Source organism: Anas acuta, chromosome 16 (assembly GCF_963932015.1).
Source record: "Anas acuta chromosome 16, bAnaAcu1.1, whole genome shotgun sequence".
Taxonomy (NCBI): domain Eukaryota; kingdom Metazoa; phylum Chordata; class Aves; order Anseriformes; family Anatidae; genus Anas; species Anas acuta.
Window position 1 is genome coordinate 6,810,834 of NC_088994.1, and position 26,986 is coordinate 6,837,819.

Sequence of the window (26,986 nt, forward strand, 5' to 3'; positions counted from 1 at the left end):
GACCAAAGTTTATAAAGCTTTATTAAACATTTTGAACAGCTGTGCAATGAACAAACAATACTCGGGAAGTTTCACAACCTCATAGCTCGAACTTCCTCGGGACAGCAGCAGCCGCTTGTGCTGCTCTCCCCTACGGGACTCGTAGACTGAAGTGAAGATGAACAGATGGCAAACGAGAGGGAACCCTTGGCCAGTGCAGAGACAGAGCTTTGTGTTAACCCCCGAAGTTGCTCATCAGCAAACCCTTGCCCCAGGGAAGGCTGCCCCGAGAGCCGCTGCTGCAGGCAGCAGTGAGCGCAGAGCTCTCAGCAGCGGCTGTGTAAGAGCATCCCGCTGCCAGCCAGCCCTGACATCCTCCTGCCAGGGGAGGTGGAGGCAGCGGGCGCCCCTCTGGCCTCTCTCCTTCCCCAGCGCACAGCACCAGCACCCTCTGTCACCCCTGGCCTGAGAACAGTCACCCAAAGCAGCTGAAGCAGCCGCTGCTCCAAGCTGTGCCTCCTCCTCGGGACCCTCTCCTGCCCTGCCCACACGCAGCCTGCCGGGCTAGCGGCGAGCGTTGTGGGGTGAGGCTCGTGGCAGCTGTGAAAACCCCACGTCTTGCAGCATAGCAGTTTTTTTTTTTTTATCCCAACAGTCAATACCTCAGTAAACCCTGGAAATCTAGCAGGGGAAGCGGCAGTCTCCGCTGCCTGTGAGGCTTTATAAAAGCAGCAGCACAACTGAGGCTTTCAGGCTATGACCTCGGAGCGTAAGTAGTTCAGAAAGCACTTGGGCAGTGCGCGCATCTCTTTGGCAGGCGGAGCGGGAGGAGATGACTCAACTGCCTCTGGCTCCAGCAGCTTTTGGCCAAGTGCATCTGCGAGCTGCCGAGCTTTCCCTTGATCAGCAAGGCGGGAAGGCTGGCTCCCCGCAAACAGAAAGATGGAGAGGCTCCTGTAGCTACTTGGGCAGAATCAGAGGGCCGGGAGCCCTGAGTTAGACCACCGTGGCCTAATGCAGACAAGAGCCCCGCAGCTCCACCACCACGCAACAGCTGGGCAGAGGCCAGCAGCTCTTTCCTCCACCAGTTCTCAGTTAGGAGGGCTGGTGTCCGTTCCCAGTGATATGGGAAGGGAAAAAAGAAAAAAAGACTTCTGCTTCTAAAAAAGCAGGTGGTGCTGCCAGAGTTCACACAGTAAACAAGTCAAATTTCACAGGCAGAGTGGGAGGGCTGGTCAGGAATTTACCACTCAGGTCCACACACACATTACAGGAAACAGGCTGGTTTTACTCCAGTCACATGCCTAGCACCCCCTCCCCTCCTCCCTAGCCCCCCCTTTTTTTTAAAAAGCAAAACCAGAGCTGTCAGCAGACTGGAAGATTATCGTTCTCTAGGTGCCCACGATGCTGGGATCATGAGCTGATTCCGGCAACTGGGATCCTGTGCAGTGATACAAGAAGCAGTTCCCCCAGCAGCTGTAGCAGATGAGGAACAGAGCTGCCAGGAAGACCAAGGCACAAATCGTGCAAGGTTTCCGTTCCAGGAGGAAACTGAGCAGGTAGAAGCCCATGAACATTGAGTGACTGAACCACAGCGCTGGGTTGAGGGGCTTGGGTATGAGCAGGACAGGCAGCAACCACTGCAGGCAGTACATGGTGTCCGGCTGGCGGGGGCCCTGCGGCAGCAGCAGGCAGGTGTGCTCCCAGCGGTCTTCAGCAGCTCCTCGGGTGGGCTGGTCTGTAGGGATGTGAAATGTCAGACTGTCAGAGGCACTCAGCAAACAGAACAGCAGTTCTTGCACAGTTCACGCGTTCCCAAGCATCACACGCTGATGCTCAAACCCCTGATGTGAAATTCTGGTGTCACCCTCCCTGCTTCCTGAGGGAGGAGCTGGGGACACGATTACCTCTTGCTGACACAGCAGCGTAGCCCCTGCGTGCTTTGTCTCTCGGGCTCTTACCCTGGCGAACAGTCCTGAGACCCTTTTCTTTATAGTACAGGGGAAGAAAGGTGGAGGGGGGAGCAACAGAAGAGGAAACAAGCTGCCTCCCTACACCTGTATTTCTACAAGGCTGTCCAAAGCCTTTAGTGATGGTACAAATGTGCAACCGAGAGGTAAACTCATAGGTGGCGCAAAGGAAGAAGCAAAAAGGGCTGGTTTGGTGTTCAGCCACGCTTCTGGGGAGTGTTAAGCACACAAATGCTTCATCCCCAGGCACAGCCCCACTGCAGCCTGCCAGGGGGACAGCAGAAAATCTGAACTCGGCACGTAGCTGCCCGGGGGAGCCCCGACAGCGTCAGTGCTGCTAAACAAAGGAGAGGACAGTCCCTGCTTAAGGGATTTACAACCCTTGCCAATCAGCTAAAGGCAGATAAGACAAAGCATGCGAATGGATCAAAGGGGAGGGGACAGTCTCAAAATGGCAATTTTCATAAGTGCTGTAAACACAGGATTTCCTTTCTTGGATTATTACAAAACCCTGTGGAAGCAGCGAGTTTCAAGGGCTTCTCTGAGCAGGGATGGCAGCACACTAGCGGTCCAGAAAATGCACTTCTATCTTTAGCAACTGGATCAACTACACTGTGTTGTTTTTTTTCTTTCTAAGCCAAACATCTTCAAGTATTTTAGAGGGTTTTAAAAATAATAAATGCCTTACAGGTGTTCTTACAGAGCCAGAGCTGTTGAAAGAGGGCGGAAGAATGGAGTTGAGCAGTGTGGGACAGCAGCAGCCGGTCGGGTTAGCAGATGTCAGGATCGCTGGGGAGAGTAACTGATAAGATTTCCCTCAGTTTGTGGAACAACTCCTAGCTCACTGCCCCTAAAAGGCAAAAGCACACAGGGGAATGCTGCAAGAGGGCCCAGCTTGGGAAGCCTGCTCTTCTTCCCTGCTGTCCTGCAGCACATCATGGGGACACGCAGGCAAGACGCAGGAAGATGGGCAGGACAGCCCCGGCCTCACCCCAACTAACCAGAGCCTGGCCAGAACAGCTTTTTTGGCAGCAATCCTTTTATCTGAACATACTCATCTGCGAGGTATGCTGTCAGAGGGATGAAGGGCTGAGCCGAGCCTGTTCGGATTAGGGCTGGGGGGCGGGAAGGTTGGTAGGATGAAGGAGTGAGAAAGTAAACAAACAGCACAGTCCTCTGGCTCCTGCTGGCAGGAAAAGGGATTTCCTGGCGAAGGGAGAGAGAATGAGGGACTGAACAGAAAAGCCAAGAGAAAACCACAAATGGGTCTCTTCCAAAAAAACCACTGAGGTCAGGCCCGTGCCTCACAGCTCGGGAAGCTCCCTGGTACTGACCAGCTCCGGTGTGGGGAGCAGGGTGCACGCTGCCATCGCCCTGTTCCTAGCAGCAGGATTGATGCTAATGGCAGTGAGAGAGAATGCAGGCCAAAGGCCCCACCAGGGCAAACAGATTAAGAGTATTTGGGGGGAGAACGTTGTGTTGGCTGTCCTGCAAGAGGGTGTTCTCCAGCAGAGAGGCCAGCTGGGGTTCCGTTAGGCAGCCAGAGGAATAAGGAAGTTATTTTACACGGCAATATGGCTGGAGTTAAAGGAATAAAATCCCAGTGTTAATCCCATCTCGTGCGGCTCACATCTTTAAGGGCAAGTCTTGAGTTCCCTCATCTGTGAGCAGATGATCTGGGAATGCTGATCGCTTATTCCACAGCCAAACATGCTCTCTGCGAGCCTCTGTACATCACCGAGCTCTTTCTGGAGTACGAGTGCTGCTGGAGCATTGGGTAACTTCTCCAAGGGGAAGTGCTCAGAGAGCAGATTTAACAGATTCGTAATTGAACCACACTGCCCAATCTCTCAGTTCCTGTCCTGCCAGGATGACGCTGCGCTGAACACAACCAAGTTGTGCTAAATCAGTGATGTGGCCAGCTTAATCCTCCTGAGTGCTCTCCACTTGACGTTTCCCGTAGCCTCCCTCCCAAGTGCCTTAAACACTGTACAGGGCAAAGCACTGCATAAATACCATGTAATGCTGCGGCCAAATCCAGCCCTGAAATCACGTCAGCTCTACTTCTCTTGCTGGACTTGTGCTGCAGTCTTCAGGTCACCCGTTCCTAAAGCCTTAGCGTTGTGCCTACAGATAACTGCTCCGGGCTGTCTCCGCAGCAAAGGATGGATAAGAAAATCAGCCTAGGACAACGTGTCTATCATAGTACAAACTCCAGAATCATCTAGGCTTGTTGTCATAAATACCTCGGATGTAACCATGCTACAACCACCAAGCCTTTGGCTCTCAAACTGCACTTGATTACATTTCATGAGTATAATTAAAACTCGTGACAGCTGCATTGAACTCCAGGGCCTGGCCTTCTCATCGTGGCAGGCTCCTTCCTACACATGCCACTCTCGGAGCAGGTTACCCGTTCTTAAATATTGATATTTTCTGGAGGAGCCAGTTGCTCGTAGCAATCAATAACAGCACTCTGCAGAATAAAGAAGCATTTAATGGTGGTTATTTTTACTGTGAAGTTTCTATGGCAGTGCCCTTCAATCTGCAAAGCTCTCAGACTTCTAACAAACGCAGGTGTTTCAGCAGCTGAGCCTTGTATCTGCAGTAAGCTTTATTTTCCTCTGCCCCTTAGCTACCCACCAGTTAAAGGCTGAAAACCTGCAGTCTGTGTGATCTGGCAGATCTTAGATAAGGTAACCTTTGCTTGAGAATCCTGCAGCTCTATTCCTCAAGACGCACACTCTTCCTCGTTCTTTGCTGGAGGTTCCTGTACGCAGCTGGCAATGAGCGTTCTCTTCCCAAGCTCTCGCTCCTCACGCTGCAGAGGCCTTCCTAGGGAGACACCACGTCTCCCACTGCCAGCTCGTTAGGGAAATGGCACTCTCCTTAGTGCCCAGGATAGGAAGTCCCTTCTTGAAGCTGTCATAGCAGTTTTGCCTAGATGCTCACCTAGATCTGCAGGTGAAACTTGCAAATGAGACATTCCTCCCTTGTTTTCTTTGTCCCCTCCTCATGATCCAAGCAAAAGATTACCGCGTGTCCCCGAGCCAATAATTACCTGTCACCCAGCAGCACCTCTGCGAGCTCCATTTCACAACCGCATCCTGCTTTTCCTCAACCAGTTGCTCCTGTTCTCCCCTGCCTGCCTGACTCATCTGGTTCCTCAGCCGGCCTGGTGTCCTGCTCCCCTCAGGAGGGCTCGAGTCATCTGACTTGGCAGCCGCTCGTGTTTACCAGCCAGTTCCTCTCCGTCGCACCACCACTGCCTCCTCTCGCTCCTCCGCAGCTCCTCCGCCACTCAGACTTGCTCGGAGCCCCTCGGCAGCACAGCACGTGCTGCTGCTGCCGTCCTGCCCGCAGCCAGCGCTCTGCGGTTCCCCTCTGATCTCCCCGTGCTGCCGGAGCCTCCCTGCCAGCTCCCGCAGGCAGAGGAGCAGCGTGGGGAGTTCCCCGCACGCCTCGGCAGCCGGCGCACACCAATACTTGTCCACACACCTATTAATCAGTCTCCACCGTGCTCACGGTCCTTCCTCCGCCCTCCCGAGACCATTCAAAACCAGCAGGTGGGACTGGCATGTGATCGTGGGGAGGGTTTGCAAATTCCCAGGCAAGCCCGGCACACCTTTCCCACCCAGAAACAAAACTTTAATTAGGACAAGTCCAAAGCGAGCAGCCCAGCACAAGCCTCGTGTTTTGCAATGGATCATTCACCTTTACAATAAATCCATCCGAGGAGCTCGCAAGCTGCTCCTTGGTATTCTCCGAGCTAATTCAGCACTCAGAAGGATGAGAAGTGCTCGCACACCACAGACACGCCGCATCAGGAGGCCAATACCAAGTTTACGTGTTTGTCAAGAACGCCTTGAGTCCTTAACAAGCCATTTACCCTGCCGGGACAGAATAATCAGCTGGCTTTCACTAATCACTCGAGGTACTTAAAAGGTAAGCGTGTTCAGACCTCACTGAGGCAGCTGCTAAGCCAGTGGTGTCCACAAGGAAGGCAAAACTTGCCCATGCTACACAAACCAGTCACCCAGAGTCGCAACAAAAGGCTGAACAACTCCTTTTTGTGTGTGGCGATGCCAATCTCCCCCTCTCCCAGGAGCCCAAGTTCCTGCTTGGGAGTTAAAAGCCACACGGCTAGATACAAATCTCTCCAGCTAAATAGCGTGGTGTACTTACAGCATGCCTCGGGGCCTCGCACCTGAGTTTCTTATGGATAAGGCTTGCCTGTACCATAGTTTGCTTAAAAGAGTTTAAATCAAGGACCTTGTCAGAGCCACGCAGCTTGCTGTGTGGGCAGAGCTTCCTGCTGCCTGCGCGTGTTTGAAGCCAGCTCTCAAATACTGCATGGTGTCCAAAACAGCTGCTAAGCACACAACATCCAAAGCGCTGGGGAAAAAAATAGGTGAAAGAGCTATCAAGTGACAAGGGTGTTTGTTTGGTTTTTGCCTTTTTATCTACAAAAAATATCGGTGCACCAGCTTTCGAGATGTCAGCCCTCCCAAAAAAAAACAAAACTACAAATGAAACAACTCAGGGCCATAACTGTTCAAACTGTTAAGTCTGATTTGTAGCAACAGGGTTTTAACTTCTGCTTTTATTTTAGTCATTGCCACTATTTTTCTATGCTTTTTTTTTTTTTCTTTTAAATGCTTGTTCTGCCAGAGTGACTCAGCTGGAAAAAGTGAGTCTTCAACTTTTGGCCAAGGCTTTGTGCCACTCTTTGATAAGTTCAAGCCTTGGAACACCCGAGGGAGGCTCGGCAATGGTGCGAGACGGTTTGCGAACACTTCCCAAAAGGGCAGCGCCTCCTTGACGAACCAAGCCTCGGGGGTTACAAAGCGCTCTGGTTTCTCAAGCTGGGGACGATCCGGAGCAGCGTGCGTTTCGTGAGGAGCGGGGACGCTCCATGCAGCCCCTCTGTACCATCTCCACAGCCGCTCCCTGGGCTCTGTCCCCCTGGGGAAGCGCTCAGCTGGTGTGCAGCCAGCACAGCGCCCTGCCCCGTGGGGGTCACTGCACAGTGGGCAGCAGAGGCGACAAACCTGTGGCCGTGAGCAGTCGGGCAGCAGTGGGCAGCAGCAGGGCAGCAGCAGGGCAGCAGCAGGGCAGCAGCAGGGCAGCAGTTTCCCAGCGGCAGCTGACAGGATCAGGGCCCGCTGTGCCCTGCACCCGCTGCCAGCCCCGTTCCCCTTTGTGCCCATTTCTCACCCCTCAGCGGCCCTGCAGGGATCTTGACCTGCAGGCCCGGCCCGGCCCCTCTGCCCCAACCCCGCCTTGGCGGCTCCGGGCCGGGTTTCAGCGCCCCCCCCTCAGCCCCCCCCGGTACCCCCCTGCCCCACACGGCCCCCCCCAGCCCCGTACTCACGGCGCGGCGCCTCCTCCTTCCTCCTCCTCCTCGTCCCGCTGCCCCTCAGGCCGCCATCCGGGGCCTCCCTCCGCGCCGCGGAGGCCCCGAGGAGCGCCCGGAGCCGCCTCAGAGCCCGAGCCCCCCCCCGGGCCCCGCCGCCCCCCCCCGCCCTGCCCGGCCCCCGGCAGCGGGGCCGCTCCGTCCGCCGGGGCGCGCACTGCGCCTGCGCGGGCACGGGCGGAGGGGAAGGGGAGGGGAGCGCGCATGCGCGGCCCCGGGGGTGGGGGGGGAAGGGGCAGTGCGCGTGCGCGGGGCGGGCGGGAGCGCGCCTGGGCTGGGGGGGGGTGTAGGGGATATGGGGGGGGGGTATGGGGGCGCTGCGGCTGTTCCTAGAGCCTGGGGGGGCCTGGAGGGGTCCTGGGGGGCCCTAGGGGCTGTGCCCGCAGCTCCTGCTCGGGGTCACCCCCCCCAGGTGTCCCCTTCCCTCCACCGCCCGCTGACCCCGTCCCCAAACACCTGCCCCAGGGCACCCCCAGGGATGGCGACGCCACCACCACCCTGGGCAACCCGTCCCAGCGCCTGGCTGCTCCTTCTGAGCAGAAATGGCTCCTCATTGCCAGCCTGAGCCTCCCCTGGTGCCATCTGGTTCCCTCTGGTCCCATCACTGGTTACCTGTGAGCAGGGGCCGACCCCCAGCCCCCACACCCTCCTTTCGGGCAGTTGCTGTGAGCAATTCACGGCAGTGTTTTCATGTCAATGAAATTCAATGCAATTTCAATGGAATTCATTGCACTGCTGAGGTTCTTGTGCTTTGTTTCCCTGCCCACACTCAGCTCTGTTCCTATCACCGAATCTAAGGTGCGAAGGGCGTACCCCTGGAACTGAGCCCACCCTGCAACCAGCAGCAAAACCACCCTGGGGAGGGTGTTAAACTGGGACCCTGCTCTGTGCTCCCAGCCCAGGGCTGCAGGGTGCTGAGCCCAGGCTCCTCAAGGCTTTGGGGACACCGTGTGGCACAGACAGGCAGAGATATATGGCAGAGCTTCAGGGGAAGGGATGGAGGATCGTGAGTTGCTGCTCAGGGGAAGCAGGTGGAGGGGTTTCAAAACACTGCGAGTGAAAGCTCTGCTCCTGGCTTCTTTAAAAAAGGAAATAACCTCCTGGTATGAAAGAGGGGATGAGCAGATAGTTCATAGACCCAGTCTGGAGGTTCATTTGCAAACTGGCTCAGATGTGCTAGAGGCTGGAAGGAGGGGAGTGAAATGTGGCAACCAGAACTGTGCAGGCAGAGCACTGCAGCCATTCCTGCAGTGCAGGTCATGTCCCTGACCCCCCGACAGTCTGCATCTTCCCCTAGCCGACCACAGCAGTCTGCTGGACACTTAGCAGTGTCTTCTGGGGTCAGCTCTGCCTGTGGGGTCAGGAAAGCAAAAACAACAAGCAGCACAAATGTACAAAACAGCTCAAGTTTACTTCCAGCATTGTTCCTGGTAAATAAGTTACTCCTCACCCAAACAGACAGCTTGCACATTTCCTAATCCAGTGTGAGTGCAGCTCAGTGGTTACTGCGCTCAGGGCCCTTTTCCATCTTAATTCTGGAAGCAAGCTCTCAGCTTGTAGGACCCAGGAGAGATGTAGGCAGCAAAGACAGGAGGCAGCAGCACGTTGCTGCTGTGCCCTGCTCCAGCGGCCCCGGCTGCTCTCAGAGGGGCGGCACGCCCCTGAACTTACGGATGACGTTAGCCAGCCGCTTGGCCAGCCCTCCCCGGCTCGGCTCTTCCACGTGAAAGGTTCTGGTCAGCAGGTTGTAGAAGGAGCCGTAGCACACTGCCACCACGGTGCAGGTCAGGCAGATGACGTTATAGGGCATGCTGAAGTCCGGCGTCGGCAAGTTCACCAGCAGCGGCTCCGTGTAGAGGCGCACGAAATAGCTGGAGCCATCGGAGGAAGGGAAGCTGGAGAGGGGGAGCAGGAAAGTCAGTGCCACCCTGCACAGGACCGCCACTTCGTGCTGACCAGCGCTGGAGCTGGGTGGCCTCTGGAGGTGCTCACAGCCCCTTACAGGCCAGGCTCTCCCCAGGACCTCCAAATCTCAGGGATGACCACAGAAGAGGCTGCGGGGACTCACACCACCAGCCGTCCCTTGTAGTCACCCCCCTGCCAGCAGCCCCCCTCGGAAGGGCTCCTGGGCTGCTGTTCTGACACATCAAGAACGTCCCGCAGCAGCTCCCCAAGGAGCCACGAGTCTTTGTAGGCTGGTGAAGACCAGATAGGGTAACTGCAACCAGCCCACGTGCTGCAACACAGCCCCCTGGGGACAGGAACACTCACAGTGAGGTGAAGAGCGGGCTCTCCTCCACATCCACGTCCTTCATTGCAATGACGCTGGGCACCAGGGCACTAAGCACGGAGGGACTAAGGAGACAAAGGACGCACTAGTGTCAGTCCTGCCAGCAAGATGACAGCACGAGTTCTTCCCAGCCCCAGAGACCTGGGTAGCCAGCCCTACACAAAGCCCAGAAGGGGACAAGGACCTGAGCGATGTTTTTACCTGACGTAAAATCCGTGATTTGGGTCAGGCGTGTACTCTGTCCACTTCAGCAAGGCTCTCTCAAACTGGATTGTGACCTTGGTGACAGAGTTGGCTGGAAGCTGGATCAGCATTTCCAGCAGGTGAGGCCGTTTGCGGTCCTGCGCTGGCTGGTAGTGGATATAACCTAGCCCCAAAGACACCCGTCAGTGGCACTGGAGTGGCACTTGTGCAGCCTCACGTTGCCTAGAGATCTCACTAGGTGGGTGCTCTTGCTTCTACTGTCCTGGGAAAAGTTTTCGGGGCAAGTGAAGACGTAACAAGTAACAAAAAGCATGGGTTAAAGCTAAATCTGGCTGATCTTTAGTGCTGATGACCCACAAAAGTTAGGTGTTCGTAAGAAAAGGTTAAAAATGTAAAATGTCATCCACTCATCAGTTTTACATCGAGGTTCCTTAACTGCAAAAAAATCATTGTCCTTTGCTTTAGATTCTTGCTGGGTTATGAAACACTGCCCAAGGGACTCTTAGAGAACGGACTTAATAAAGCCTCATCTGCGGCGAGTGCTGAACCGAAGGCTGGGAAAACATCCTAAGATGTTTTATTTCCCAGTCCTGTTCCCCAGTTATAGCTGAGGCTCAAGGGAGGGGCTAAACCATCTCTGGAATGAGCTGCTCGTGCCAAGGGCCTCGGATGCCATGTGCTGCTGGGAGCATCTACTCACTTGGCTTGTTTTCCTTCCCCTTCGTGATGATAGTCAGGGTGTGCACGTAGAGCCGCAGATACCACGGCACAGTCTCCAGCAGGATCACGGGGAAGGCCCGGTAGGGGTGAGTGTTGTGGATCAGAGTGCTGATTTCACCAGTCTGCAGCCCGTACCCGCTCACGTAGCGCTGAGCGTGGAGCACGGGTGTTGACAGCTCCTCTGCAAAAGGGAAAAAGAAACAGGAATCAGGGGCTGAGGCCAGGTGCTTTTGGGCCCGGAGCCTGGAGAGACAGCGCAGGGGGAACAGCGCCCTGGTCACTCACGGCTGTCTTGGGGCCGCTTCCACTTCAGCTGCACGTTGAGGCTGCGGGATGAATTGAAGAGTGAGGGGCTGAGCAGGTCATAGACCGCGTAGGTTCTCTTGTCTCCCTGCACAACAGCTTCATGTAAAGATGTTGGAGTGGGGGTCACTTCCAGTAACTCTTTTTCCTGAGAAAGCAAGTTGGCCATGAAAAGGGACGTGCCTCTTGTAGTAACTGGCAAAGCCCCTCTCAGAAGTGGCCAGCTCAGCACGCTTGCTGACACCGCCACGCTCCTCCTGAGCGCTTCTGAGCAGCCCTGCTCAGAGGCAGGAGAGCACTGCAGCCCTTCAGCAGCCCTGGAGGTCTCCAGTCTATGCGGAGTGTGGAGGCAACGATGCTCCACAGCCACGTGAAGTGGCTGAGCAGAGAGCAGGGTGCCTGTAAGTCCAGGAGTGTTACCTTGTTCTTAGGGGAGATGTCAACGTAGACCTTGCTCTCTGATGCCAGAGGACACGCGTCAGTAAGGGTGCGAGAGAACATCTTAAACAAGGACCAGTCTGTGGGAAGCAAAGTCAGTGAGAGCAGTGTGAGGCAGGCTTGGGGCAGGTTGGGGGCACAGCACGCTGGTGCTGACCTTACCTTTCTTTCCTTGGCCACTGGTAAAGCTGTCAAAGACCACAGTGAGGGTCTGCCTGAGCTCCCAGGAAACAGCCAGGCAGGAAGCATCCTGGGGAAGAGAAAAAGGTGGCTCTGATCACACCTTCCGCAAGGGCAGGGCAGCAGGAGAGAGCTCGAGCTACAGCAGGACTGCAGAAGTCCCAGTGGGGCACAGGTGAGCCACCGAACCCACTGCACGGGAGCTGGGCAAAGCAGGGTCACCTTGAAGTCACAGCAAGGAGGGTTCTGGTGTGCTCTTGGGGGCGTTAAAACTGTCTAGAACAGAGCCCTGGGGAAAGCTCCCAAACATCGAGCCTCTCCTCAGTGCCTGAAGCCCTGGGCTGCCAGGAGAGGCCCAGCTGCTGCAGGAGGGAGGCACAGGAGGGAGCCACTGAGCCCGACACTCACCCGGCAGATGGGGCGGATGTGCACGGCCTGCGAGTGGTAACTGCTGTGGAACAGCCGCTCAGCCTTCAGCAGCACGGCCAGACCGGCCTGCGGGGAAGAGGAAGCAAAACTTTGGTTGCAAATCGCTCTCTGCAAGGCCAGGAGACTTCCCGGTGTACGCTGCTGGACTGCCCCCAGCTCCCCGGAGCAGGACTCGCCGTTACCTTTGAGCCACACGGCAGCAGCTTCTTCCAGGGCGTGAGGTTCTCTGTGCAGACGACCTCCCGGGGCAGGACAGCGTAGCGCAGCAGGCGATGATCCGTCCCTGGGCGGGCAGGCAGGGGGTTAACAGCAGGCACGACACGCTCTGAATACGCCCAAAATGCCACAAACTCCTTCAGGAATAGATCCTACTCTGTTCAGGGTGATTTGGACAGACTAGGTGAGGGTATCTCTTGGCAGTTTTTTTTTTTTCTGAGGGCCTTAAATCCTGCAGTTCTCACTCCCTGTTTTGTAAAATGCTTTTCAGAGAGACAGCCGAGGGCCTGGGAGCCACGTGCTGCTCGTGGCTTTCCTCTGTTCAAGCTCATCAGCATGGAGAAGAACTGCTTCCAACAGGTTAACCCCTGCTGTCTGTGCCCTCGTGCTCCAATACCTTCTGCTGCAGCTGGCAGCAGTGCTAGCTGGCAGGGAACCAAATGGAAACACTTGTTCTCCCACCCCTCCTGGGCGAGCTAGCAGAGCAGCAGCCTGTGCGGTGTTTATTCTGGGACACCGGATTTCCCCTTCTGGGGCTACCTCATCGCAGTGACTTGTGAGCTCGGGAACAAACGCTGCCAGAGCAAGAGTCCTGGCAGGCCCCGCACATGGGCTCCCGCAGTGCCACGGGGCAGAACTCAAGCCGGGGACAAAGAGCACCAAGCCAGCCCCCAGGCACGCGCGGGTCGGGCTCACCATTGGCTAAGCCCAGGGGTTTGAAGGACGCTGTCGGTGTGACCGTGTTGGTGGAGTCGATGAAGTTCAGAGAAGCGCAGAAGATTCCCGAGAGGATGTTACTCAGCTCTTTCCAGGCTTTGTCAACACTGTGAGAACAAACATCAGTTTACTCAGCAGCTTGGGATAACAGGTGGTAAATCAACACCGTTCAACAGCCCTTGCGGGGTGGAGGCAGCTCTGCAAACCCACAGCAAGCTGCTGGGCTGAGCCAGAGGAAACGTGCGACAGGGAACGGTGGCAGATATGGGACGGGAGTCAAAGGAAGCGAGTCATGGATGAGAGCTCAAGACGTAACCCCACAGCACAGCGAGGGGGTTGTCAGCACAGAGCCCCGTGAGGGAATTGCTTGTTCCTTTAGTGAACTAGAGCTTTCTCTCTGCACCGCTCTGCCCTTTGTGCCTTTTCTGCCACGGCCCCTGCTGTTACAGGCTCATTATTCCACCAAGACACTGCCAAACCCCTTCCAGCTCCAGGCAAGCCCCAGTGCATGAGGTCTTTGGTGAGAAAGGCCCCAGGGAGAGGACAGCAGTGCTGCCGCCCGCCCTGCCCTGCCTCCCGCAGCCCCCGCTTCCCACCCAGCACGGGCTGCGACCCCAAACGCCCAGCGGTGCCGTGGTTGCGGTGTCGCCGTGCGGGTACCTACTCAGGGACGGAGTCCTGGAACCAGACCCAGAGCTCGGCGCCTGCGGGGGCGCCCAGGGGCGGCTGCCCCCAGCTCTGCGTGCGCCAGAAGCCCTGCGTCAGGGCGAGGTGCAGCTCCCGCACGCCCTGCGCTGCCACCAGCTGCCCCAGCGCCTTCGGGAAGAGCCTGTAGTGAGAGACTGCGCGCAGCGTCAGTGCCAGCCAGCACAACCCGGCCTGCTCGCGTCACCGTCCCCTAGTCTGCTTACGTCATCGTGGCTCATCCTGCTTATGTCATCGTGGCTAGTCCTGCTCACGTCATCATCCCCATCCTGCTTGCATCATCGTGGCTCGGCCTGCTTACATCATAGTCCTTGGCCTGCTTACGTCACCGTGCCCTGCTCTGCTTACGTCATTGTGGCTCGTCCTGCTTATGTCATCACGGCTAGTCCTGCTCACGTCATTGTCCCTGGCCTGCTCACATCATCGTGGCTTGGCCTGCTTATGTCATTGTGGCTCGTCTTGCTTATGTCATCGTCCCCTGCTCTGCTTACGTCATTGTGGCTAGTCCTGCTCATGTCATCATCCCCGGCCTGCTTGCATCATTGTGGCTCAGCCTGTTTGTGTCATTGTACCCGGCCTGCTTACGTCATCGTGCCCTGGTCTGCTTACGTCATTGTGGCTCGTCCTGCTTATGTCATCACGGCTAGTCCTGCTCACGTCATTGTCCCCGGCCTGCTCACATCATCGTGGCTTGGCCTGCTTACGTCATCGTGGCTCGTCTTACTTATGTCACCAACCCCTGGCCTGCCTATGTCATCATGGCTTGTCCTGCTCACGTCATCGTCCCCAGCCTGCTCGTGTCATCGTGGCTCGGCCTGTTTGCGTCATCATCCCCGGCCTGCTTACATCATCGTGCCCAGGTCTGCTTACATCATAGGGCTCAGCCTGCTTATGTCCCCATCCCACCCACGTCCCCGTGTCCCCACACCTCACGGTGCCCCCTCCCTGTCCCCACCAGCTGTCCCCTCCTGGCGCCGTGACGTCACGCGGCCTCCCCCCGCCATGACGTCATCACACCCCCGCCGACCTCCCCCCCCCTCCTCTCCCATGACGTCACGGCCCCTACCTGCCCCCCGCCGCAGGTCGGCGTCCCACCGCGTGCGGAACTGGAAGGCGGCGGCCACGTCCCCCGCGGGCAGCGGCCTCAGCAGCAGCTCCTCCCGCAGCGCCGCCCCCGAGCCCGAGCCCGATCCCCCCAGCCCCGGCCCCGCCGCCCCCAGCAGCAGCAGCAGCAGCAGCAGCGGCCCCGCCGCCATCATGGCGGCCCCGGCCTCAGCGCTTCCGCTTCCGGTCCGTTGCCATGGAGACGCGGCGGGGCCATGGCGGCCTCGGGCCTAGTGGGGGTGGGGGCTGGGGCCGGCCCCTGAGGGGCGAGGGATGGGGCAGTGCTGTGGGACAGGGATGGCCTTGTGTCACGGGGGTGGCTTCGTGTCACAGCGCCTGTCCCCGTCACGGCTGTGCCACACAGGGGGGTGGTGGAGTCACCGTCCCTGGGGGTCTTTAAAGGCCGTGTGGGTGCAGAGCTGGGTGCTGGGGGTTAGCGGAGGAATGGGCAGGGTGGGGTCAGGGGCTGGACAGGGTGACCTCGGGGGTCTCCTCCAGCCTGGGTGATTCTGTGCCCTAACACCGTCCTCATCCTCATGGCTCACATTGCCCTCATGTCCCAGCACTGTCCCCGTGTCCCAGCCATGTCCCCACATCACCCTCCTCTTCCCAGCCTGCCCCTCCATTTCCCAGTCCCCCTCACCCCTTGACGAGCTCTTTCCAGAGGCAGCGGCTGTCTTCAGGCAGGGACCCGGCTGGATGCACGCTGCCTTCACCAGCCACCAGCAAGATGGGGGCACCCCAAGGAAGGTCACACCGGGACAGCGTTGGGACGAGGACGCGATCGAGCTCACCGCTCCTCTTACCCCAGAGACCCAGCAGCCTCCACACACGGCTGCCTGGTGCAGGAGGGATCATGGCAAGCAGCTCAGAGCTCCCCTGGGAAGCAGCTGGGGTGCGTGGCACTGCCGCTATCCAGTTGCTTATCTCTCAGGCTCCTTCCCCCCTCAGGGTGACTGCGGTTGTGCTGACACAGCTGGAGCAGCGACAGCACTTTCCTGGCCTGCAGCCACTGATAGAGGCAGCAGCTCTGCGATGGTTCTTCCTGCGCTCCTCAAAGCAGCCTCCAACCAGGACAATGCTCCCTGCACTGGGTTTGGGGAGCAACAGCTGCTGGTGCTGCGTGTGCTGAAGTACTCCTCTCAGCTGGTTGGCACGGGATAGCTCCCTGCAGTCCCCACCTAACCCTCATCTTCCCTCCTGCAGCCCGCACCTAACCCTCATCCCCAGCGCTCTTTTCTCCCAATAAGACACGCACCCGCTGCTGGGTTAGACAGGAGTGTTATTGTTGTGTCTGCTGTTGTTAAATGCTTGTCCGGAAAGGATCCTTGTCAGTGCGACCGGGGGAGCTGGGATCCCAAGGGATGGCTTTCTGGGAACGGTGTGGGAGGGACTGTGGGATACTGAGCGTTTTGGGGGGGGGGGGGGGAATGAAGCAGGGAGTGTTAGCAGCAAAGCCTGAAGAGTTAATTCTGGGAGAACTAACAACACCCCTTTCCTTCTCCCTTGGCTGCCAGGAGAACCTGTGGAGGGAGAGGGGGGAAAATCTCCCCTCTCCTGCAGGGCAGCAGTCCAGGATGGGGTTTAGAGTGCCAGCAGCCTTCCTTCCTCCAGGCTGGCAGGTCCGTACAGAGGAGGCTGGGAGCGGGGCAGAGCTGGCTGCTAGCTCCTGGCCGCCTGCTCTTTAGGACTGTCCTCCTGCAGGTCCTCCTCGTCCGACTGCACCACGGGGGTCTCGGCCCCCTCCTCGCTGGTGTCCAAACTGTTGGGATCCGTGGAGACGGACGACGTGGAGGAGATGCGTGACTTGGTCTCGGCTGCGCTGGGCACCGGCAGGGTGATTTCCTCTGGGCACTGGCTGGCGTCTGCCCCTGGAGCAGAGAGAGGTAAGAGAAGGAAGAAAAAGGCTTCTGGAGGCTTCTTGCCCCCCGAACTTCATGGGTATCCCCACAAAAGCACCTGGCTCCTCTGTGGGCTGCACTGCCCTCCCACACGCCGCTTTCAGGTGCAGCGGGAGCCACGCGTTGGCCCTTCCCCATCTCACCCCCCCGGCTTGGCGCGAGGCCGTGCCTCGCATTCCTTCCCCATTTTTGGCAGCGGAGCCGTTTCTGTCTCGCGTGAGGCGCGGCTCGGAGCCATGCTGCGTGAGGCTGTGAGCAGGATGTGCAGGGAGATGTTTGGGTTGGCCTCGGTGGCTCGCTGCAGCGCCTGTGCGTGGGGTGCTGGCACCCCAGGCTTTGCTTGTGGGACCTCAGCACAGCTCTGCTGCTGGAGTATGGGAACTGGCTGGGGAAGGGAGGGCTCCTGCAGCCTCCCCGCTGAGTGCAGCGAGCTCTGCAGCGTGGTGGGGACCTAGAGAATCATGGCAAGACGAGGGCTGCTCTGGAGGAGCTTCAGGACAAGAGAATTTGCCCCGCAGACTCTGGGAAGTGTCTGAGCTCTCTGGTCTCTCTGGTCTTCTGCAGTGAAATACATTTACGGGCTCCGTACCTCTGGGCTGTGGAGGTGGGTAGGGGCAGGGACCAGCCCAGGGTGAAGTCTGGCCAGCCTCACAGTTGGCCAGACACCACGGGGCTGTCTTTGTACAGGGGGTGTGCGTGTACGCAGGCACACTGAGCGCTGGGACGGGCGACTGAAAGAGCAGGGCGGCCAGGGCTGAAGAATGAGCTGCTGGGTGGATGCTGGGGGCAGGAACAGCTCCCGTGCTGCACCGCAAAGCGCTCGGGCTGCCTGTACCTGGCCCAGAACTGCTGCTCTCCTCCGTCCCGCAGCCCAGAAACACGTCCACGGTGTCCTGGTCTGTCAGGTCCATCATGTCCATCTGCTCCAGCACGTCCACGTTCACCTCCATGGAGGAAATGCTGCCCAAGGGGGCTGCGGAGAGAGAGGCCAGCAAAAACGTGAGTGCAAGTGCCAGGCAAAGGGCACTGATAGCCTGTGGGGCGAGGTCTGTCTGTCCCACAGACGCCGGGCAGGACCCCAAAGTGGGAGGCCAGCCTTGCAGTGGGAAACTGAATTCCACCTGCTGGTAAGAGGTCCCCAGGGGAATCCTTTTCTTTAAAACATCCCTCTGGAAAACCTTGCTGTTTCGCTGCGCCCCCTGCTCCTGTCCCAAGCTGCTGTCTGGAGGAGCCTGTCTCAAGCAGTAACTACGCAGGGAGCCAGCCAGGGTACAGGGCACCCAAGTTCAGTGCCTTTGGTGAAGTGGTGTGAGTAATCCGCACGTACACCCCCACGCAGTGTGTGTGGTCTTGTGTCCGTGCGGGACAGGCACGTCCCCAGCTGCCTTTGGACTGGGGACACCCAACCCCTCTCTAGCAGCTGTGCCAGTTCCCTGAAACACCCCCGGCCCCGTGCCGGTGCCCACAGCACTCACGTCTCCGGTGCTCTATCTGCAGGTGAGACACGGGGAAGAAGAAATCTACTTCGTGCTGGAAAACCTCCTCAAAGAACTTCTGCCGCTCCCGGAGCTTCAGCTGCTGCTGCTGCATCTGCTCCGTGTCCAGGCTGCGCTGCCCCTGCTCCATGTCGGCTGGGGAGGAAGGCGAGGAGGGTCAGGCCAGGAGGGGCTGTCCGAGCCCTCCTGCCCGCCCCAGCTCACACGGCGCTGCTGTGCTGGAGCTTGGGTGATTCCCCTCTGCTCTGCTTTGGTTTTTTTTTCAGAGCACAGTGATCCGATTGCCCTGAGTGGATGTGACAGGCTGGAGTGGCAGCACCACCAGCACTTGCTGTGCCGGAGCCTCAGACCTCACTTCTGAGAGTCAGGGCACCTAGGAGCTGGGGGACCGCGTGCTGCTTGCACTGCTGCTGAAGTAAATTATCGAGGGGGGAAAGGGTGTTGGTGTGAGGTCAGCCCCGGTTTGCACATGTTCGGAATTTATCTTCCTTGCGACAAAACAGAGGGCTGCCTGTGAACATCAACAGGCAGGGGAAACTCCCTGGAACAAGAATTGGCGTTAGTGCTGCAGGCTTGCTGGGCTGAGGAATGCATAAGGAACAAAAGGGATTAGGAACCTCGTTAGCCCTGCACACGCTCACCCCTGCTGCCACCCCTGCCGCCACCGGCGCTATAAATACAGCCGCACCCACGCTCGCAGTGCTCCCGCGCTCACATCCCCTGCTTGCACAGCCAGCTTGGCTTCTGCCTGCACAAACATTTTCATTCCTGTAATTCCTCCTGCAGTTCAGCGCCGGTGCTTGAGTCCCTGGCTCGCACGGGAACGACGGAGCCCTTGGGCAGTTGCTGAAGGAAAGCAGGAGTGAGCCTGTTGCTGCATCCCAGGAGCTGGTGCATCCCTCGGGGGCTGGGTACGCGCAGCAGGTAGGACCCAGCCGCCACGGAGGGGCCGTGGCTGGTGACCCGGGCTGTTCCCAGGCTGGTGTTTGGCCTCAGTTGTTCCACATTTCCTCTCTGCAGCTCTTGGCCCGGCCGGCACAAGGAAAATGTGATTACTGGAGCAGGCAGTGCAGTAACCAAGGGAACCAAACAAACATCCCCTGCTTTGCCTGAGCACAGCCCAAACCTTCCACTCCTCCAAGCTAGGGAGGGAGCCGAGCAGCAGCCAGCGCTCAGCATCCCCACCCTGTCTGGCAGGAGCAGGGGCGAGGGCAGCGGGGGGCTGTCAGCAACATTCAGTGGGGTAGGACCCCAACGGGAGAGAGGCGGCGGGCCTGGGGAGATGTCCTGGAGGTAAATGTCACATCCCGAGAGCCCCTTCGGTGCTCTTCTGCCCTCTGCACCCCATTCTCAGGGACATCCTTCAGCTGAACCCCAAAGCATGGTCCAGGATAAGCTTTGCTTAACCAGCAGCTGATGGGTGCTGCTGCCCCCCAGCACAGGGCACAGGGGAGGTTTTTGCCTTGCCACCTGCAGCTGGGCTCAGCCAGGGACAAGGAGGGGCTGCACTGGGACAGGGACGGAGGTGACCAGGGCACTGATTACAGAGCTGGTGCTTTGCTGCTGCTGGAGCCAGCCCTGTCCCGTCAAAGCTCTGCCCCCCAGCCCAGCTGTGCCAAATCTGTGGCAAACAGCCCACGCTTCATCACGCTCCTCAGGGCTGAGGAGAGCTCATTGGGCTGGGCTCAGAGCGCACTGTGCCGGCTTTTTATCAGCAGGAGGACGTGACCCCTCGCCTGTCGCCTCGTCTCAGCTCAGGCTCCCGGATTTCGGGGGGATGGAGCAGCTCTCTGTGCAGCCTCTTCTCAAAGGGGCCCTAATCTCAAGGTGAGGTGGAGAGTCTCCAAATTATGCAAAATAAACTAAAACACTGGCATGTGCTGCCTGTAGTGCTGTGAGTGTGGCTGACCCTCGCCGTTCACGTTCTCACTGTCCATCCCCATCAGAAGGGCGCGATGGGGACAGTGCTGGTGGCAGCATTCCTGTGGGTGCACGGGGAGGGCAGGCCGGGATTCCTCTTGCGGGAGAAATGAGCAGGACCTGTTTGTGAACTTGTTTGTGAGCTCTGGCCGGGGCGCTGGGCACGAGCACTGAGATGCCATTGTGGCCGTCACACCGGCAGCTGCGCCGCTGGGCTCGGCCTGAGACCCGTGACCGTGGTGAGAGTCGGGGACGGAGCCTTCCCCCTCCTCCCAGGCCTTTCCGGGCACAGGAGGAGCAAACAGCCCCGCTAGTGTGTGGCTGCTACTCAGCAACCCTGGCTGGGGACATAAAGGAGAGCGGCGTTCCCTGCCGCTGCCCTTCCCCATGTGACGGCCGGTCACGCTCCCTGCCTGTCAGCGGCGGGGATTGTCTCATCCGGCTGGCATGTTCCCACCAAGGGACACGTTCGGCCGCACAATGCGGCCCCTGTGCACCGCGGGGGATTTGTCAGTACCTGCTGGTGGCCTGCCTTTTATTACTATTGTCATGGTTATTACTCCAGCCAGCTCAGCCAAGGGGCCGGAGGCTTATCTGCATTCAGAGCCAGGCCCTCCCCGCTGGTGGCTGAACCTCCCCGCGCGCCTGGGCCGGCCCCGAGCACCCCGCTGCCTGCAGATCCTTCCGGCTCTCACGGCTGGCTGGGCAGCGAGGCGCTGCCAGCTGCCCCGTCCTCATCCTCCCTGCCGTGGGAGGGAAGGGGAGCAGCTCCTGGGATGTGGCTGGCACGGGGCGAGGGCAGAACGGAGCTCGAGGGAGCAGCGGTGGAAAGGTGTTCAGGCGGCGCTCACGCTGGGAGCTGAGCGCATTTCACTTGTCTGGCTGCGTTTCCCCGGGGAGGAGATGAGTTTTCCATTCCTCCTTGTCCCCGGGATCCCAGCACAAACCCCCCTCTGTGCTGGTGAATGGGAGGGGTGTGCTTGGGGGTGGGAGAAGCCTCGTTAGCGGAGGCACCATGCCAAGAGGGGATGGGGACGGCCTTTTCTTCAGCCCGCAGCTCTTTGATACCTCGTGGAAGTTTCAAGGCAGTTGAGTTTTGTTTTTCAGGACCTTCTTTGAAGAGGGGCGATGGCGAGGGGTGCAGATTAAATGAGAGGCTGTGCCGAGCGTGGGCTCGGTCCCTACAGAGCTGGGGCAGCCTCGCTCAGCCTCCTTTGCCCCTCTCCCTGCACTTTCCTGGAGCCAACCCCATGTCCGTGCACCTCTGGAGCGGTCAGGGGCACCCCGCTGCCGCTGGCTGGGATGCACCTCATGCTCCCTGCCTCTGCAAGGAGATGGGAGCAGAGCAAGAAGCAGCTCCTCGACTGCCTCAGCATCCTCTGGGACACCCCACAGAGCTCACAAGTGTTTCCCTATCAACCCTGCCCCAGCAAAACCACGGTGGCACGAGGGAGTCCCAAGGGCTCTTGGCTCCCTCAGCCTCGGGAGAAGCAGCCGGAGGGGAGAGCTGGGAACGGCGGTGGGGAGGGGATGCCCGAGCGTGAATTCCCTGCGCTGGCCCTTCCCAAACAGCACGCCTGACCTCGTGCCACAGCCAAGCAAAAAATAACCCCGGCCCCGGTGAGAGGAAACGCAGCGGGCGAGCGCGAGGGAGGCGGTGGTTTTGGCAGAGCCATTCGCTAGGAAAAGCAGGGGGTGAGGAGCCGGGGAGGACGCGGCACCGCGCAGCCCCTGCCTGAGCAGCGGTCTCATTGCCTGCGCTCCTCTGAGCGATCTCCAAATCCCCTGCGTCTCGGCACTAAAAATATCCCCGCCGCCCAGAGCTCTTTCCCCAGCAGAGGCTGTGTCATAAGACCCTGCTATTTACGGGGCCCTGATTCAATTCCTGCCGAAGGAGGACGGGGAACCAGGAGGGACCGGACGCAAGGCAGGGCTACAGCACCCTGTCCCCCGACACCTTTGCACTTGCTGTCGCTCTGCCCGGCCTCCTCTGACCCCAACCCTTACCGCAGGGGGGGCACCCACTCCTCCGGGTGCTCAGGGGGGATCCGGGGGGTGCCCCAAACCCGTGGCCCAACAGGTGCCCGAGCTCGGGCTCTCTCCGTGCAGGTGCCCCCGCAGCGCATCCCCCTCCGGGGCACGGAGCTTTCCGGGCAGCCCCTCACCGAGCAGCCGGGCTGCAGGGGGGTCAGCACCGGGGCTCGGGGGCTGTGGGGCGGCGTTTTTAGGGCCAGGCTTCGAGGCGAGCAGCGCTGCGGGGCAAGGAGCACCCACGGGCTGCGCTGCGGGACGGGGAGACGGGGAGACGGGGAGAGGGGGGGGGGGGGACCGCGTTGCCAGACCTCTCCCATCCCACCCCTCCGAGCTCCCCCCGCCGTTTAGCGGCCGGTACTTACCGGGCAGCCGCCGGTTGCGGCTGCGAGCCCCGGAGCCCGACATGCGGCTTGTGCTGCTGCTGCCGGGCCGGCTCAGATCGGGGCCGCCGCGGCTCGCCGCTCGCCCATGCCGCGCTGCGGGGCGGTGCTGGGCGCTGCGCGGGGCGGCGCCGCCGAGCCCGGCCCCGGCGGGCGGGGACCGGCAGCGGGGAGACCCCCCCCGGGACCCCCGAAATGAGGATGGGGACGCTGGGGTGAAGGGGCGAGGGGAAAAAGGGGGGCGGCGCGCAGCAGCCGGTGCTCATGGAGAGGAGAGGTCCCGGGCGGTGGGAGGGGGGGTCCGCGGTGCTGGTGCCCCCGGAGGGTCGCTGCTCCCCGGGGTGGGGTGGGGGGCACGGCTGGGGCAGTGTCAGCCCCTCTGCAGCCCGCTGGCAGCCGGCCGGGGAGCTGGGGGCTCTGCCCCACGCGTGGAGCAGCCCCTGTGGCAGGGCAGGGAGTGTGCCTGTGATTCACGCTCCCTGTGCTTTGTTTTTTTTTTTGCTTTTCTTCCCCAAACGGGCAGCTGACGCAGCTCGGGCAGCTCACTCTGTGGCCGGGCCGTGGACTCCTTCCGCAGCTCTCCCTGACTTCCCTCAGCAGCACCTCCAAAAATCCCTTTTTGGGGTGTTTTGCCCACTTTCAGCTGTGCTGCTCCCCGCGGGGTGACTCAGTGCCCAGTGCCAGCCCTGCTCGCAGGCTGCTCCGGGCCTCTGCCTCCTTTCCTCCGGCTCCAGGGGAGTTCCCAGTGTCTGTGGCATGTCCTGCCAGCCCCTCTCAGCCTGTTTATCTCACTGTCTGCATGGCTGGAGATAACTGGGTATTGTTTGCATCCCAGCTCTGCTTTGGCTACCGTCCCTTTGCTGTCCCCAAATCGCCTCCTGCTGCTGAAAGCGCCTTTGAGCTGGGGACCTGCTCCCGCACCCCCTGCTCTTGCCCACGGCTGCTGGCTTCAGCTCCCCTGGGTGCCGCTGGGTGCGAGGGGCGAGCTTTGCTCACAGGATGGTGGCAGGAAGGGGGAGGCTCTCGGGGCAGCCGCCAGCCCTCCCTTGCCCCAGCTCCGAACCCTGGCACACGTCCAGGCAGTGTCCTCCAGCATCAGCTCTCCCTGCTGCTGACCCCTTGGCCCTGCCCAGCCCTGCCGGCGGGGAGGCGAGAGGCAGGGCCAGGGAATTAGCTCAGGTCTCTGCTATGTGAGATGTCTGCGCCGATTGGCACCGCTTTCCCCTGCGAGGCGTTGAGGCCGTTTCTGTGCTCGCCAGCTCCCTGCGGCTCCCCAAATCCCCACGGTGGTGACGGCACCGGCAGCGCCAAGAGACCCCGCACACGGGCACCCCGCTGCTGCATCCCCTCCGTCCCGCCGGGCGGGGAGGGGGCTGGAGAAGCTCTGATATCACCCGCACGGAGACTGACTCATCCCAGCTCTTCAGCACAAGCCGTGCTGCGCAGCGGGGCACCCATTTTAGTCCCATTATACGCACGCAGCCAAGCCAGCCCCACGTAATGAGTGTTGCTCCCAGCCAGGCGTGCCTGCCCCCGGCCAAAAGGCAGGAGGGGACGGAGGGGACGCTGAAGGTGGTGGAGAGTCTCCACTTGTTCCCCGGGCTCCCTGCTGCGAGCCTCGGCGGCCCCAGGGAGATACCCGCAGGGTCTGCCCCTACCCGCAGCAGCATCCTGCCTCGCTTGTGCCGCGGGTGCAGGCTCATGGCATCGCCGTGTGTCACCAGCACTCGCCCTCACTGCAATCCCAGGTCCCTGGGAGGTGTCCCCTGGAGATGCGGGTCACCAGCACAGGTAGGAAATGACACATCTTCTTTCCAGGACACAGAGCTCAGCTCCTGCCAAAGGTCCCCGGGGAAGCCAGCATCAAAGCGTGCCCGTCACCAGGAGAAAACGCAACGTGACTCGTTCCTCCTGCCGCTCCCGGTCAGGTTTCTCCCTTCGATTACAGGGCTGTAGAAAACAGGAGGTGAGTCAGGGTGCTGCGGGGCGGGAGGCGAGGATGGAGCTGCGCGGGGAGACAGCTGCTAAGGGAAAGGTGAGCTAGTGCCAGGCAGGTGAATCACTGGGAGGAGAAAATAGATCTTATTCGTTACACGCAGCGCTGGGAATGAGACGCAGCTTGACTCGCTCAGTACATCATGGAGCAAAGAGAAAAACAAGGCTTTTTTTTTAATTTATTTTTTTTTTTCCCGAGGCAATGAATTGCGAGGGAGCAGCCTGCGAAACTCCAGCGACCGAGTTCCCGAGGCTCCCTTAAAAGGGGAGATTTGAGTCCAGGACAGCGGGGAGACAGCAAAGCCATAAACACCCTGGGAGGAATGTGGCTGCTGAGAAACGAGCATCCCCGCAGCGCGGGGGCCAGCTCGGCGGGGGGAGCGGGGCTGCACCGCCCGGCCCTGCAGGATCCTTGCCCGTGCTCCTTGGGGGCACGCGGTGGCCACCAGGGCTAGCGGTCCCCAGGAGGCTCACGCTGAGCCCCGTGGGTGTCGTGTCCCTGCCTCCTGGGGCTCCACACCATGCAGATGTCCCCGACGGCCAGCTGCTGGCACGGGAGCTGGTAGAGCTGGCAGGTCCTGTGCGGGCAGCAGGACACCCAGCCCCGGTGCCGGGCGAAGAAGGGGAACTCCTGGAGCACCTCCACGGAGACCTGGGCAGGGCGAGGAGAGGGCCCGCGTCAGGAGCAGCCCCAATGCCCCCAGCACCCCCTGCTTGCCCCACAGCTGAAGGGCAGCCTCCTGAGGCTGCGAGGCTCCCCAAGCTGCCCTCCACAAACCCCGCAGCCCCAGCACACCCCACAGCTCCTTCTTTGCTTCCCACATCAGGAGAGGTGACCAAGGCCATGCAGCAGCTTGGTGGTGGAGCTGGAGTTCACCCGTTTCAGCCCGCCCTGGCCTCTGACCCTCTCCTCTGTAGGGCTGGGGCCAGCCTGGCATTGAGGAAAGCCACCGATTCCATGGTTAGGGTGCCAGGGCTGGCTGGTCCCTCTCTGTGCTCTCAGCTCTCTGGAGCTGATGCTTGGAAAGACCCCCTAAGGATGAGGCTGGGGACATGTAGGTGGCACCAGGCAGCCTGGCCTGCCTCTCCCCGTGCCCCCACTCCCTCCACGCAGAGCAGGACAGAGCCTTGCCCGCTTCCCTGCACCTGGCAGCCCTCACTGCCAGCCCCTGGAGGCGCAGAGCTTTTGGGGAAAAATATTCGCAAAGCCCAGGCGGCTCCTTTGGGTGATGAGCACAGGGAATGGCCCTGTGAGTTTGGGGACATGGGGATCCCCGTCCCAGGGGACAGCCCCTCACCTGCCCGTCCTGCTCCCCGAGGCAGACCCGCAGGGAGGCGAAGCCGGCGTGCGAGCTCCTCTGGATGCCCCGCACCACGCACGAGCTGATGCACAGCTCGCTGCCGGCCGCCGCGCACCGCAGGAAATCCTCCTCCCGCAGCTCCTCCACCTTCCTCTGCTCGCCGCCGGGCAGCAGCGCCAGGGAGCCCCTCTGGAAGTGGGGCAGCACCACGGGCGTGCTGGCGGTGGGCAGCAGCATGGCCCAGAGCCCCCCGGTGCCGGCTGGGTTTTGGCACCGCCGGTACGAGACCGCGGGGCAGAGCGGCCGGGAGTAGAGCAACGCGTGGGACGGTGCCGTGGGGGGCAGCCCTGGGGAGGTGGGAATGTGGGCAGGCAGCGGGGTGGGTGTCATGGGGACGGTCCCTGTGCCAGTGGGGGGCTGCTCCTCGCCTGTCCCCTGTGGGGAAGTCGCCCTGGGAGGGGGCTGCGGAGGGGCAGCGCTGGTGGAAGGTGGAGGTGAGGGGTTGGGGGGCTCCGAGGGGTTTGGGGTGTTGGGGGGGACGCTGGCATCGTGCAGGCTGGCAGCTGCCCTGCTCGGCTCGCCCGTGCCCACTGCCAGTCCGTAATACAGCCGTGCCCTTGGGACACTGCCTGTGGGCAATGGGGTTACCGAGGGGAGCCCCCTGCCCGGCTCTGTGCCCCCAGCTGGTGCCACCGGGCTGGCAGCAGGCCAGAGCCCTGGCAGGGCCCCCACTGTCCCCATCCCCATGTCCTGCCTGTCCCCGTGCTGCCCGCTGGGGGACATCCAGGCTGGGGCGTGCAGGCAGCTCCTGGCCCCAGGACAGCCTCGGGGGGTGCCCCAGCCCCTTCCGCAGGTGGTGGCGATGCCCAGGGGCTGCGGGCAGCCCCCTGCTGCCCCATCAGCCGTGCCCATCATGGAACCAGGGTCCCTCCTGTGCCCAGGGGGGGCGCATCGTGCCCACGGCTGCTGGGTGCCTGCAGGAGCCACCGGCCTCACGCAGTGGGGTGGATGCTGGGGCGAGGGGCGGGCAGCCCTGGGCCCCCCCGGCAGCACCCAGGCTCCTGGAGCTGCTGTGGACCCCCAGGGTCTGGGGCTGCCCGGGGCCGGCAGTGCCTTCCTCGCCGTCATCTCCCTCTTCTTCGGGGGCAGGCTGAGCCCCCCCGTGACGGTCCTGCTTTCGGCACCCTCCGGCAGCTCCGATTCTTGGGGCATTTTGTGGGGCTGCTGCGGGCAGGTCCCGGAGGCACCGCGTCACCCGTGGGGCTCGGAGAGCAGGAGCATCTAGGAG

General features: G+C 60.5%; 3 protein-coding genes and 1 long non-coding RNA gene across 5 annotated transcripts; 1 reads left to right on the top strand and 3 right to left on the bottom strand.

Moving 5' to 3' along the window:
* BLCAP (BLCAP apoptosis inducing factor) lies at positions 1-7,491 on the bottom strand. 2 transcript variants are annotated; one of them, XM_068700712.1, is made up of 2 exons: positions 7,324-7,491; positions 1-1,717 (listed from the first exon to the last, which is right to left on the bottom strand). In XM_068700712.1, the coding sequence occupies exon 2, from the start codon at positions 1,632-1,634 to the stop codon at positions 1,371-1,373; it is 264 nt and encodes an 87-aa protein (XP_068556813.1). In that variant the 5' UTR covers positions 1,635-1,717; positions 7,324-7,491; the 3' UTR covers positions 1-1,370. The 2 variants fall into 2 exon arrangements, with proteins under 2 accessions (XP_068556813.1, XP_068556812.1); XM_068700711.1 differs by lacking the exon at positions 7,324-7,491 and adding an exon at positions 5,011-6,042.
* A 1,266-nt stretch (positions 7,492-8,757) lies between these two features.
* On the bottom strand, positions 8,758-14,841 carry PIGT (phosphatidylinositol glycan anchor biosynthesis class T). Its single transcript, XM_068700317.1, has 12 exons — positions 14,634-14,841; positions 13,527-13,704; positions 12,842-12,969; positions 12,112-12,212; positions 11,909-11,995; positions 11,483-11,570; positions 11,303-11,400; positions 10,865-11,030; positions 10,560-10,760; positions 9,857-10,022; positions 9,637-9,720; positions 8,758-9,260 (listed from the first exon to the last, which is right to left on the bottom strand). Exons 1-12 carry the CDS (start codon positions 14,824-14,826, stop codon positions 9,008-9,010), a joined length of 1,743 nt encoding a protein of 580 aa, XP_068556418.1. The 5' UTR covers positions 14,827-14,841; the 3' UTR covers positions 8,758-9,007.
* Positions 14,842-15,936: 1,095 nt separating this feature from the next.
* DBNDD2 (dysbindin domain containing 2) lies at positions 15,937-22,544 on the bottom strand. Its single transcript, XM_068700319.1, has 4 exons — positions 22,385-22,544; positions 18,048-18,203; positions 17,408-17,545; positions 15,937-16,542 (listed from the first exon to the last, which is right to left on the bottom strand). Exons 1-4 carry the CDS (start codon positions 22,425-22,427, stop codon positions 16,334-16,336), a joined length of 546 nt encoding a protein of 181 aa, XP_068556420.1. The 5' UTR covers positions 22,428-22,544; the 3' UTR covers positions 15,937-16,333.
* Positions 18,276-26,032, top strand: LOC137865331 (uncharacterized). The gene is made up of 3 exons (XR_011101866.1): positions 18,276-19,895; positions 24,221-24,368; positions 24,597-26,032. It is a non-coding gene; the product is annotated as an uncharacterized lncRNA (long non-coding RNA).
* Positions 26,033-26,986: the final 954 nt, after the last annotated feature.

Excerpts from the sequence above, each read along its gene's own strand:
- BLCAP (XM_068700711.1), bottom strand. The coding sequence starts at position 5,107 with ATGAGTCAGGCAGGCAGGGGAGAACAGGAGCAACTGGTTGAGGAAAAG. Across the intron at positions 1,718-5,010 it reads GAGGTGCTGCTGGGTGACAG|ACCAGCCCACCCGAGGAGCT; the intron begins GTAATTATTGGC and ends ACATCCCTACAG.
- PIGT (XM_068700317.1), bottom strand. The coding sequence starts at position 14,826 with ATGATGGCGGCGGGGCCGCTGCTGCTGCTGCTGCTGCTGCTGGGGGCG. Across the intron at positions 12,970-13,526 it reads TTCCAGGACTCCGTCCCTGA|TGTTGACAAAGCCTGGAAAG; the intron begins GTAGGTACCCGC and ends TTGTTCTCACAG. Across the intron at positions 9,721-9,856 it reads AATCACGGATTTTACGTCAG|TCCCTCCGTGCTTAGTGCCC; the intron begins GTAAAAACATCG and ends TTGTCTCCTTAG.
- DBNDD2 (XM_068700319.1), bottom strand. The coding sequence starts at position 22,427 with ATGTCGGGCTCCGGGGCTCGCAGCCGCAACCGGCGGCTGCCCG. Across the intron at positions 18,204-22,384 it reads CCGCAACCGGCGGCTGCCCG|CCGACATGGAGCAGGGGCAG; the intron begins GTAAGTACCGGC and ends CTTCCTCCCCAG. Across the intron at positions 17,546-18,047 it reads GCAGATAGAGCACCGGAGAC|CCCCCTTGGGCAGCATTTCC; the intron begins GTGAGTGCTGTG and ends CTCTCTCCGCAG.